Genomic DNA, 12340 nt, shown 5'->3' on the forward strand with positions numbered 1-12340 from the left:
TTCTCCCAAATTCCATGAAATGTGTGATCTCCTTTTGCATTGACTGTGTAACAATCTGCTGAACCAGAATATAAAATATAAAGGAAGTTTACCAAATACAAATGCAAGATCAAAAGAAAAGGGTGGAGAAATGCAGCTCCTATTTTTAAAAAAAGGGTACTAAACTATTCTTGTGTGTTAGCTGGAGAGTTCTAACTTTGCACAGGCCTGTATCACAAGTTGCTTCATCTGTGATCTGTACACTTAGTTAATATACATTGCCGATTCCTAGAAACATTAACACTGCTTTAGCATTTTGTAAATTGTTGAAAGGACTTCACTGACTGCTAAGTATCCAGACTAGAGGAGAGGGTGGAAGAAGGAAATCGGCCATTTGGCTTTGTCAGGCTGCCTTAATTCAGTGGTGAAAGCAATGGAATTTCAAACATTAGTCCTGGTGCCTGCTTGTAAAATGGAAGAACGTCAGTGGAAGTCGGCACACGTACATAGATATGTACTACAGCTGGGACCATAGAAACTTGATGAAATTGGCATGTGGGAAAAGTGTGAAATATTAACTGGAGATTCTTGACCCCAGCAGAATCCAGACCCTTCTGGAACTAAAATGCTCGGAAGACATTACTATTCTTATTATGACCCTGATTTATACTACTTGTTATTCCTGGCAGTGGCATGAAAAGTTTCAACAAGATGTTCATAGGCTACACCATATCTTTTGAACAAGGCAATGTTTGTATGCTTTGCAGCATTTGTTCACTTCCTTTTCAAACTCACCAAATAAACAACAGTGGAGAGAGTACTTATGTTTCAGTTTAACTCTTCAGTTTTATTTTTTGCAATCAAAAGGGAGATGATACAACTTTTAGCTTCTCAATCCTCTGCTAATAATTCTTCATAGTTAAAAGGAAACAAATTGTTTTTTGATGGATTATATTCGGTATTTCAAGAGGGATTACATCAGAATAACCAACGGGCAACTATTTGATCATGCCACTGTTAAATTACAAAGTATTTTGCTACAGATTGTAAAGTATACCATATCTTTTTCATAGTTATTAATGCACATTATTTCCTCCTGGCACAGGAAGGCATATATAGAACATTCTGGAACCAACAGCTTCTTGTTTAAATTTTGAATTCTTTTACAATGAAATTTTGGCTTTGCAGGGGCTTTCATGTGGGGAAAAAATGTAACCTGAAACGGATTGAAAATTAATCATAAAGGATTGTATTTAACTCTTTTGATGTTCATTTTTCAGACATTTGAATTTCTTCATATTCTACCAGATTGGTTGCTGAACTGGGTTAATCTTGATTTTAATTTTAATTTTTTTTCTCTAGTTTTCTTTTCAAATGAAGGGGGGAAGAAAGGAAAAAGTACCCATTTCTATTTCCTTTGGATTAGTTCCAGAACCATTTTTGAGGTTGATTATGACATATAATTTAGTGGTTCAAATATCCACTAGAATTTAATGGCAGCATAATTTCAGCTAGAACTCAGCCCAGAACAGGAGCACATTGCGCATACGTATACACACATACCTACACACATTCATAGCTAAATTACCAGATGGCGTGTTTATTGCAGCCAGGAAAATGAATATATTTTATTGTAAATTTCATGACCCTCTCAGACCATGCACTGTCAGTGCATGAACAGTTTGAGAGAGCTAATGCCTTTGCCTGAAATTACTCAATAATTAAAAAAGAAATATGAGAATGTTTTATAGATTTCTTTGAGATTTTAGAGATAATTTTGTATTTCAAATGAAACAGATGTCCTATTTGATTAACTCTTTTCCTTCCCTGCTTGTGAGATGAAACTAAGATGGAAAACAATCCTGAGATGAAACACATTATGATAAAATACAAATAATCTCAGTGGGAGAGTGATGTTCTTTGATACTTATAAGTTTTGTAAAATCAGTACATTCTCTTCCAAAGGCTGTGGTTACATGTATGAAGTTAGCAGTTATTTCCTATCAAATTATTAGGAGTAAAATTTCTACTTCCAAGTGTGTTGTACACAAGAGCTTAATATGTAAGTTAGCAAGGGAGATTTAAATTTGCTTTGTATATCTCAAATCTCTTTTTTTTCTGAAAATTGCACGTGGAAGAACCTCATCAACTAAGTGAAAACATAAATCCTCCAATATTCAGATAAAAACTTGTCTTTGGTTCAGGTTAGTTTACTTAACAAAAAGGAAGAAAAATCTGACCTTATCCCTTCCACACTCCTCTCCAGTTAATGGAGAGTCACCTGGATTTGATCCCAGAACAAAAAGGTTTTAACCATGCTTTGCCTTCCCTAGGATTTTACTTCTGTAGTGTGTGATAATTTCATGCCTTTTTTTAAGATCCAAATAGCTGATAGAAAGCTGAATCAGCTTCACCTGAATTGTATTCATCCAAGCTGCCTATTACTGTCTGAAATACATTCTTAAGTTCAATGAGTGGTCAATTGTCCCAGAGCAAATCGAAATTTTAATACTTACATCAATGCTTTTGGAGGAACCCAAATAATTAACATAGATTAAATTACATCAGTGCATCCTGCAGCTTAAATTTTGTGAAGGTTATTGATTATTCACTCAGTTACATGCCCCTGGTTTTCTTCAGTTTACGATGGGTTAATAGGAAGTCATATCTTCCAGTCTTTATTGCGTTATAATGAAAAGACTGCAACATTGAAACGACTAATCATCTTTCAACATGGATAATTAACTTACTTCACTGGATAATAATGGCGCTAAGATTTATAAATGTATGAATATTTTTCTATTTGCTGATATGGCTTCAGTACATTTTATAAAAGCCAAAAAGTTTTGAAATTGGGACACAAAATTTTAAATACTGATATCTGGAGCAACAAACAGTCTGCTGGAGAAACTAAGTGTTTAGCATACTTTTGAAATTGCAATTTACTTTCCTAAAGGCATGTGTAGAAGAACAGAATACTAAAAAGTGATATGCAGGGCAATGTTGCCTGTCCCAAGATTGGTAATATCTAATAATCTGTTGCCTCATGTTATACATCCTTCATTTGTCCCTTAAAGCCAGATTTGTCACATTCTTTACAATACACAGATGTTATCATGTACATAGAGTACTGTAAGAAGACCCCCTTTATTATCCCAACATAAAACTTGACACATTGTCACTAATTTATAATAGGTGCCCCTTATGCTCTATAGCTTTATTGAATTATTGAATGTTCTATATTCCAAAGTGGATCTCATTTGATTGTTTAAAAGGTGATTGTTTGGGATGGAGCCTTGACCATCTCACCCCTGAACTTTCTAATAGGTTAAACTTGAAGCAGACGTTTTTCAAGGTTAGATTGTCTTGACCCTGGATATATTTGTCATTTGCCCTGTTTTTGTCTCATAAACAAACATTTTGGATCCAGACACTGTGGAATTTCTTGGGTGAATTTCATGCCTACCATTTATCTCTTAATTTTTAGCAACAGACAACCTAACATATTTGATAGCTTTATTAATGGAAAAGAACATTTTTCTTTCACTTTCCATTAAAGTTAATTGTTTGTTTTGTCTTTTTTTTCAGCTTGAACCATTTTCACAAGACATACTGCAGCAAAGACCAAATCCCAATGCTGTTCAATCCATTGAGAATGTAATTGAAATACAGAGTGAGTCTATAAAGTTGCAAATTTACAATTTTCTAATGTTGTATCCATTGGAGTGATTGACTGCACTGAATTAACTAACTTTTATGATATTTGATTTAGTGGCTTAAATATCCTACTGTCAAGCTTCAAAGGTTAACTTTTATTCAAGAAAAAAAATCAGATTCAATATAATAATGTCATGCACTGTCACTAAATATTGGTATACAGAAAGCATCTGGCAGCAGACTCTCTCTGCAAAGACAGGAAAGCTCAGTCTTTTAAAGGCAAAGGAGATGGAAGTATGCTTTAAGATTAACTCATTGTGGTGCACAAGCATGGTGGTTCTGTTTCAGTCCTGCTCACCTGACCCAGAACATCTAGCAGTCAAATATGTTCCATTTTTTTCTGCTGAGAGAACCTTCCACCATCGTCCTAGTAGCGGTGTACATTGTACCTCAGGCCAACATCAGACAGGCACTGGAGGAGCTGAGCAACATAATCAGCAGGCATGGAACTGTGCACCCTGATGCCTTCCCTATCATTGCACTTACTTCCAGCATATCAGTAGATGAGGGCTTACAGGACTGATTTGAGTCAGTGGATTGGACAATAGTTCGGGATTTATCTTTGAGTCTGAATAAATATGTCATAGTTGTCATCGACTTCATCAAGACCTGTGTGATGTGTGTGTGCCTTTGAAAACATGTTGGATATGTCCACACGAAAAGCTGTGGATGAACCAGAAGATTCGTTGTCTCTTGAGGGCTGGATCTGTAACATTCAATACTGGTGATCTGGAACTATACATGAAGTCCAGGTACGACCTATAGAAGTCTATTTTAAGGGCGATAAAATAATTCTGATTGAGATTAGAGACAGGATCGGAACCACGTCAGCTCTGGCAGGGTTTGTAGGCCATTACTTCCATAAAGGAAAGTCTTACATCATTGAATGGCTATGATGCTTCACTGGCAAATGAGCTCAATGTTGTTTATGCATGCTTTGAAAGGGAGAGTAAAACTACACCTGTGCGAATCCTTGCAGCATCAGGTGACCATGTGATCTCTATCTCTGAGGCCCGTCATAACATCTTTCAAAAGGGTGAATCCTCACAAGGCATCAGGCCCAGATGGTGTACTTGGTAGTACTCTGGAAACCTGTGCCAGCTAACTGGCAAGAGTGTTCAAGGATACCTTCAATCTCTCACCACTGCGGTTGGAGGTTCCCATCTGCTTCAAAAAGGCATCAATCATACCATTGCCCAAGAAGAGCAGGTGAGTTTTTTCAACAACTATCTTCCAGAGGCACTCACATCTACTGTGATGAAGTGCTTTAAGAGGTTGGTCATGGCTAGAATCAACTCCTGCTTAAGCAAGTACCTGCAATTTGCCTATCACCACAATAGGTCTACAGCAGATGCAATCATACTGGCTCTCCACTGGGCCTTGAATCACATGGACAATAGTAATACGTATGTCAGGCTGCTGTTTATTGATTACAGTTCAGTTTTCAACACAATCATACCCTGAGTTCTAATCAATAAGGTTTAAAACCTAGGCCTCTGTACCTCCCTCTTAAACTGTCTCCTTGACTTTTTCACTGGGAGACCACGGTCTCTGCAGATCGGAAATAACATCTCCTCCTCACTGATAATCAACATTGATGCACCTCAAGGATGCCTACTTAGCCCACTGCTCTACACGCTCTGCACCCACAATTGTATGGCTAGACCCAACTCAAATGCCATCTATAAATTGGCCAACGGCACAACTATTGTTGGCAGAATTTCAGATGGTGACGAGGAGGTGTACCTGAGCAAGATAAATCCGCTGGTTAAGTGGTGTTGCAGCAATAACCTTGCACTCAACATCAGTAGCACCAAGAATTGATTATGGTCTTCAGGAAGGGGAAATTGAGGGAACACACACCAGTCCTCATTGAGGGATCAGCTGTGGAAAGGGAGAACAGTTTCAGGTTCCTGAGTATCAATATCTCTGAGGAACTATCCTGAACCCAACATATTGATGCAATTACAAAGAAGGCATGACAATCTATATATTTCATTAGGTGTTAGAGGAGAATTGGTGTGCCATTAAAGACACTTGCAAATTTCTACAAATATACCATGGTTGCATCACTAACTGGTGTGGAGGGTCCACTGTACAGGATCTGAAAAAGCTGCAGGAAGTTGTAAACTCAGCCAACTCCATCATGGGCACCAGCCTCTCCAACTTCGAGGATATCTTCAAAAGGTGATACCTCAAAAAGGTGATATTAAGGTCCCTCATCACCCAAGACATGCAGTCTTCTTATTGCTACCATCAAGAAGGGGGTACAAGAGTCTGAGGACTCACACTCAGTATTTCAGGAATAGATTTTTTCCCTCTGCCATCAGATTTCTGAATAGACAATAAACCCATGAACAACACTACCTCAGTATATTTTACTCTCTTTTTGCACTAGTTATTTAATTTCTTTGTTTTCTATATACTTTATATTGTAGTTTATAGTTATTATTATGTATTGCAATGTACTGTTGCTGCAAAACCATAAATTTCATGACATATGTATGCCAGTGATAATCAATCTGTTTCTGATTCTGAATCTCAGTTAAATGGGAAGAATGAGCCCCCAGCCTTTCCGTCTTTACCTTCAGTGTTCTGTTGAGAGTGTTCTCAACCCTTTGAGCCAAAATAGGATTTTTTGAGGAATTTCTTTGTACGAGCATCCAAGAATGTCTTTGCATATTGTCTGAGAATTTGAAGTTTGACAAACTCAATCTTTTATAAGAAATGCATAAATGTCCCTAGACAATTGCATTTTTGTATCATGTTTGTAAAGTATAAATAAGTGTACTGTCCATTCTCAAGTGCAGTCAACTTGAGTTACCATTGCATGTGACTATGTTTTGAGTGATTTACTGCCATGAGCTTTCTGCGGATTCTGTGAACTTGCCTGCTAGCTGTTTAGTTAAACTTCTAGCCAAGACTCCTTTAGAGGAGGCGAGAAAGAAAACTGATCAATTCACACTTGACGAAGGGTCTCAGCCCGAAACGTCGACAGTGCTTCTCCCTATAGATGCTGCCTGGCCTGCAGCGTTCCACAGCATTTTGTGTGTGTTTGAATTTCCAACATCTGCAGATTTTCTCTTGTTTGCAATTTACACTAATCTCATCTTGACATCATTTCCTAATATTCTATATAGCGTGACATTAAGAGTGTGTAGTTAAATAAGAACAAAAGAAATAGGAGCAGGAGTAGGCCATCTGGCCCGTCAAGCTTGCTCTGCCATTCAATAAGATCATGGTGATCTGATCAACTCCACCTACTTGCTTTTTCCGCCAACCCTTAATTCCCCAATTATGTAAAAATCTAATACATTTCTTGTATCATAGACATCTATCTAGAATACAAGAAATTTTAAAAAGTCATTTATTCTGCCATTTTAGCTCTAGAAGGTATGACTGCCCTCTAGAGCTAAAATGGCAGAATAAATTACTTTTTTATAATTTATTGTATTCTTTAAGTGTATTAATTAGTAAAGGATTTAAAGAAAGAAATGACAAATGCCTTAAATTGGTGATACAATAAAGATGGTTGAAAAGATAAGATTATTAACAAATCTTTATTTCTTTAAATATGCATAGGTCTTTAGAAACAATCACAGGTTGCTGATACAGAATTTAAGTATTAGAATGAAATACTCAACTATGCGTGTTAATGGTTAAATTTCTCTTATGGATATTCAAGTTTGACTTGCTTGATGCTACTATAACCTAGCAATCAAAATTAAAGCAATTAAAGGTGATTAAATTTGTACAGCAACCACGGTAACTTATTTCAGGGTAATCAATAAATGAAGTTTCAGCATCCTTAATTTAAATAGACGGTAGTGAAATTTAATTTGTTGTTCAAATAGCAGCAGGCAGGACGTCTAAGGTTGTTTTTCTTTTGTATGGGAAAATCTGCTGTGGAGAAAATAAATATTATATTCATGAAATGAAACCAAGCAAGTATTCACAAATAGTCTCAGAAGGTCTTTAAATTTAGCCTGTTTTAATAAAATATTTACAAGGTAAATTTTCATCATTTCCACTAGAGGGTACTTTTTATGATCCTGAGCAAATGCAGTTTTAGGATTAAAGAGCCTACTCAAATATGTCTATAAAAACTTCCTTCCAGTTAAAACTCACAGTTATAAAAATGCAATTCTATTATTATAATTTGTGGAATGAACAGATGGAATGAGCATTGTGTGTTTAAATAATAGACTTTTATGTGCAACTGAAATAGTATTAGCATGTTTAAAGTAACAACACTTTCTTGATTTTATGTCTTTGCTGGCAGCTTTTCTCTACTGATAGACAATTATTTATCCTTAGGTAAATACTGGAAGTCACTCCAGCGATTATCCTCCACAGTTGGCTACTCACTGATAGAGGCCCAAAAGTGCGACAAGGAAGAGGCTGACACAGTGACAGCTATGGCTTCATTGTCAATGGGAGTTAAACAAGGGCCTGATGCTGAGAAAAGGTGAGACGGAGGAATCTCTTTCTCGACACTGTAAGTAAAACATTTCTGTGTTGCTAGCTGGGAGATGGGGTTAGCCTCCCTGAAAAATAGTACTTCTGACAAACATGTGAGTGTGTATGGACCTGTTCAGAACTATGACTAAGAAGACTTTGTCGTTTCTGTTTAAGTTATATGTGTATTTTCTTTTTCTGCAGGCCAGATGATGAGCCCATGGAGGAAGAGCCACCAATGTAGTTGCCAGCTGGAGTTCTCTCTTTTGCACACAATATCTTTATTTCTCTAACTCTGCCAGACTTCATTCTATATCTCCTGTGTCCTGCTGTGGTGTTCTTCCAGAATACAAGGACAACTGGGCAAAATGCTGGCAATAAACAAAAAGTAAAAGATTTTTTTTTACCTCTGTCCATCCTGAAATAGGTTTGTGGGACAGCCAGCATTTACTTTGGCAGAGTCACGAAGGAGGTGTAATCTCAAAAGCTCTGCTCTGAGTTTACCTACTCAAAAGTTCTCCTGTCTCAGGCAGTCAACCACTGTTTCTATTGTTCTTGTCCTTTAACGAAGAAGTTCATGCCATCTATGAGTCCAGATGCATTGATTGTAATCTCAACAAAACCAAGTGGCATATAGTAATAATTCAAAGAACATTACAATGTGGTGAGAAAGACTATATTGGAATGGAAGAGACGCATGGGGTATTTTCTAAGAAGCCCTTTGAAGACATGAGTGTATGTGCCTTTTTAACAACAGATGGTTGCTGACTTTTGAATTGGGGAGCAATGCCTTAAAAGTGTGGAAATAATTCCTCCGCTGTTGTGATGTGGAAAAGATGGTGGTGAAGCCTCTTTCCTGGCATGCGTGCAAAAAAGGTCCAGTCATTAGCTGGATTTTCATACCTAGTTGGAGTACCATTTTTGCTGTTTTTTCCAAACAAAACCTAGCCTATTTTAAGGTAGTTGCCAGTCCAGAGTGGCAGATTATACTGTTGAATATTGTCAGGTTATCATTAAAGCCTGCTTTACTTATTATGCTGGGTTTATATAACACTGAGTAGTATAGGGAATCAACCAATAACAAAGCATGTGTTAGGTTGACTTGCAACAGATAAACATGTTTAAAGATTGGAATGTTAATCAAAAGCATGACACAGGACTTGTTTCCAACTTCCACTTCTGAGGTCCTCATTTCTAATAGAAGCTGAAAACATAAACCAATAATAATCTGTTATCCATTAGACAATAAGAGGGTTTTTTTGTGAAAAAAAGACCAGGTAATTTGTTAATAGTACAGGAGATAATCATGTACAAATGTTTCCTTAACAGACCAAGTTTGATTTTATTATGTGGGCACTTATAAAGGAAATGATGGCTTTTACTGAAGATGAGAGAAGATGGATTGTGGACACTTAGAGGAGCACCTCACTATGAATGTTTGTGGTCAGACTTGGCAACTACCTTAACCATTGCATTTTTTATTTGTGTTCATTTTTACTCCTGGTAAACCATTTAACAAAATATTATCTACTTTTTATATAAAGAGATCCTTATGTTTTTAAATCATGTTTCATAAGACCTAATAACTTGCATTTTTAATTACTTTTTGGTGAGAATTCCAGTTATTTTACCCACTGATATTTCGATGAATTTTTTTTTAACCTTTCTTTTGTGATTACTCCTTGGTTCCAGTCTAATTTTAATCTTCTGTATTCTTCCCCACCCCCTACATGGAACATAGCTTTTTGATGGCTTAAAGAAGTGTACTGGACATTTTCAGGAGGATGTACTTTGAGTGAGGGATCTTGTTCAAACTTTGTGTAACAATTCCAGTTGGTGTATATTACTATATGTTCTGTTATAAGTAGATTTATAAATGAAGTCTTGTAAGAATAGTATTGCAAGGTGATATCATACCCATTTAAATATGAGTAATACTACAGTGATACTATATTTGATATTTGTAACTGGTTGCACTGCAGAAGGCTGCCATTTGCTAAGGGGGAATTAGCATTAAGGTTTTCAGTTGTTCCACTCTGAAAACAAGAAGGAAGAGTGATTTTTATTTTGTTTTTTACATTGTGGTCCAGGAGCTGTGCTTACCAGCTATTAGCAGGGGTGGGAAGAGCTTGGCCCTGTGCCCTTGGTTGATTCCATTCTGCAGGTGCTTGGGTTGGCCCCAGAATGTGACTAATGCTGGTTGAGGATTGGGCTGTAAAACAGCATTACCATTGGAGTGTGGGAGAAGGCACACTGTCCTGCCATCTGTTAATGTACACAAGCACGCTCACTCCAGAATTTATGGGACAACTGACATGGGGGTCATTAACTAGTAACTTTTTTCTCTGAGTAAATGGTTTTCATTCCTCCTTTTTGTAATGGTTGCTTGAAGCTTAATGAATTTAGCTCTGTGAGGAGTATGTGGAGCATGTGTGCGTGTGCGAGACGTTTGGCAACACTGAATAAGGGCACTACTGTATTTTTGTTTTAAAACAGATTTACACAACATAAAATATAACCAGCTGTAATCTTTAAGATGGTGTTCCACACTTTCTATAGGATTATGTATGTTTGATTGCAAAGCAATTAACACATCAATTCTGTGACTTTTAAGAAACTGTTTGCATCTACTCTTGATGTTAAACATTCCTTTAAATAAGTGGAGTTAAGTATTCATTCCTTCTTTTGATAAGATGAATTTAAACATTGTTTTTAAAGGGCCCATTGTTTGTTTTATTTCAAGGGGCATTGATCTTTATTTTCATTTAGGGGAGTCAGTGAGCTTGCATGTGCCACAAACAGAAGATACCATTTGTTCTGTACAGGTATGCACGCAATTTGCATCAAGTTATTTCTGGGGCAGTTTACCAAGTTTTGCTTTTTTTTCCTTGGCATCTGCAGATGAGGATTGACAAATTTTTTTCTGATGAACATACCAGATAACCTCAGAAGGAGATGCATCTTTTATTAAAATATCTTCAAATATCACTCTTTAATACTGTTATTAATTGATACTTAAATTTGACAAAAAAATATCTAGCACTTGTGTCATACAAATAGACTATTGCATAATCTGCATATAAAATTTTAAGAACACAGTAAAGAATACTTGTAAAACTGTTAACTGCCTGTGTCGTCTTGGGGCCAACCCTTTTGAGACAAGCAATTTTTTTCTGGACTAAGTATTTAAGATCATAAACAATTAACCTTTCAGCACAGCTGTTCTTTATCTCTGCCACCATAAATTGTGTAGCGGTAATCCACTTAGCAGTTGTGTATTGTGATCGATGTGGATGAATATTTACAAAGAAAGGTTTTTTTGGGAGTGATATTGTTGTTACGATGCAGGAGTGTTGGCTACCTGACAGCCTCACTTTCCTTTGTTTTGATATTGACTGCAAAGTATCACGTTACAGTGTATTACATTTTGTGCTCCATAGTGGAGGCGCCTTTTGTTTTCTTTTCCAATTTGAGGGGAGGAAAGAGTGACAGAAGAGTTTTAAAGTTAGTTCACCCAAAATCTTTTATTTCAGGTATGTAGTAATGAAAATTGTAACTATATTTTATCCTTTGTACCTATCCACACACGAAATGATGCCACCTTTGTTATCAGTACCAGTAAACTGATTTTCTGTATTTTAGCCACAATCAATTATTGTATGAACCTACTTTATTGGTGATAGCCTTATTGTGGTAGCTTTTGATGGTCTTCATTTGCCTGTTGAAATGGGTCAGCCTTTCAGACTGACTAATGGTGTATCTCCTTGACAGTACAGACTTCATTTTTGACTTTATTAGGAGTCCAGTATTTTGTACCACATTATGACAACTTGCTATTGTGGTGTAAATAAAACTAATTACAACATCACATTTAAAGTTGTGCTTTCCTTATTTTAGAGTGATGTCTTACTTAATTAAAACTTGGAAGAAGTTGATCAAACTAGGTTAATCCAGAAGAAAATCATCTGTTTCCAATTATCTTTGATTATATTGTTTCTGTTTGACAGATTGTCATCGGAATTATATTCAAAGGATCCAAAAGTTTGAAATATAAATAGTGAAACATTATTATTGCAAGCTCTTGTCTTGAAGTGTGATCTCTTATCCTGACTCCAATTTCACTTCATTAGCAACTAAAGATTATAGCAACATCTTTACTCAGTGATGTGACTAGTTCCATTGTGTA

General features: G+C 36.4%; 1 protein-coding gene across 10 annotated transcripts in view; it reads left to right on the top strand.

Moving 5' to 3' along the window:
- Positions 1 to 12022, top strand: part of hdac4 (histone deacetylase 4) — a 432610-nt gene extending 420588 nt beyond the window's left edge. For all 10 annotated transcript variants that reach the window (XM_059967108.1, XM_059967109.1, XM_059967110.1 and 7 more), the window contains 3 exons: positions 3568 to 3652; positions 8014 to 8164; positions 8359 to 12022. In XM_059967108.1, coding sequence (XP_059823091.1) covers positions 3568 to 3652; positions 8014 to 8164; positions 8359 to 8398 — 276 coding nt within the window. In that variant the 3' untranslated portion in view covers positions 8399 to 12022. The remainder of the gene's footprint in view (positions 1 to 3567; positions 3653 to 8013; positions 8165 to 8358) is intronic.
- The last annotated feature ends 318 nt before the right edge of the window (positions 12023 to 12340 follow it).

Source organism: Hypanus sabinus, chromosome 4 (assembly GCF_030144855.1).
Source record: "Hypanus sabinus isolate sHypSab1 chromosome 4, sHypSab1.hap1, whole genome shotgun sequence".
Lineage (NCBI taxonomy): Eukaryota > Metazoa > Chordata > Chondrichthyes > Myliobatiformes > Dasyatidae > Hypanus > Hypanus sabinus.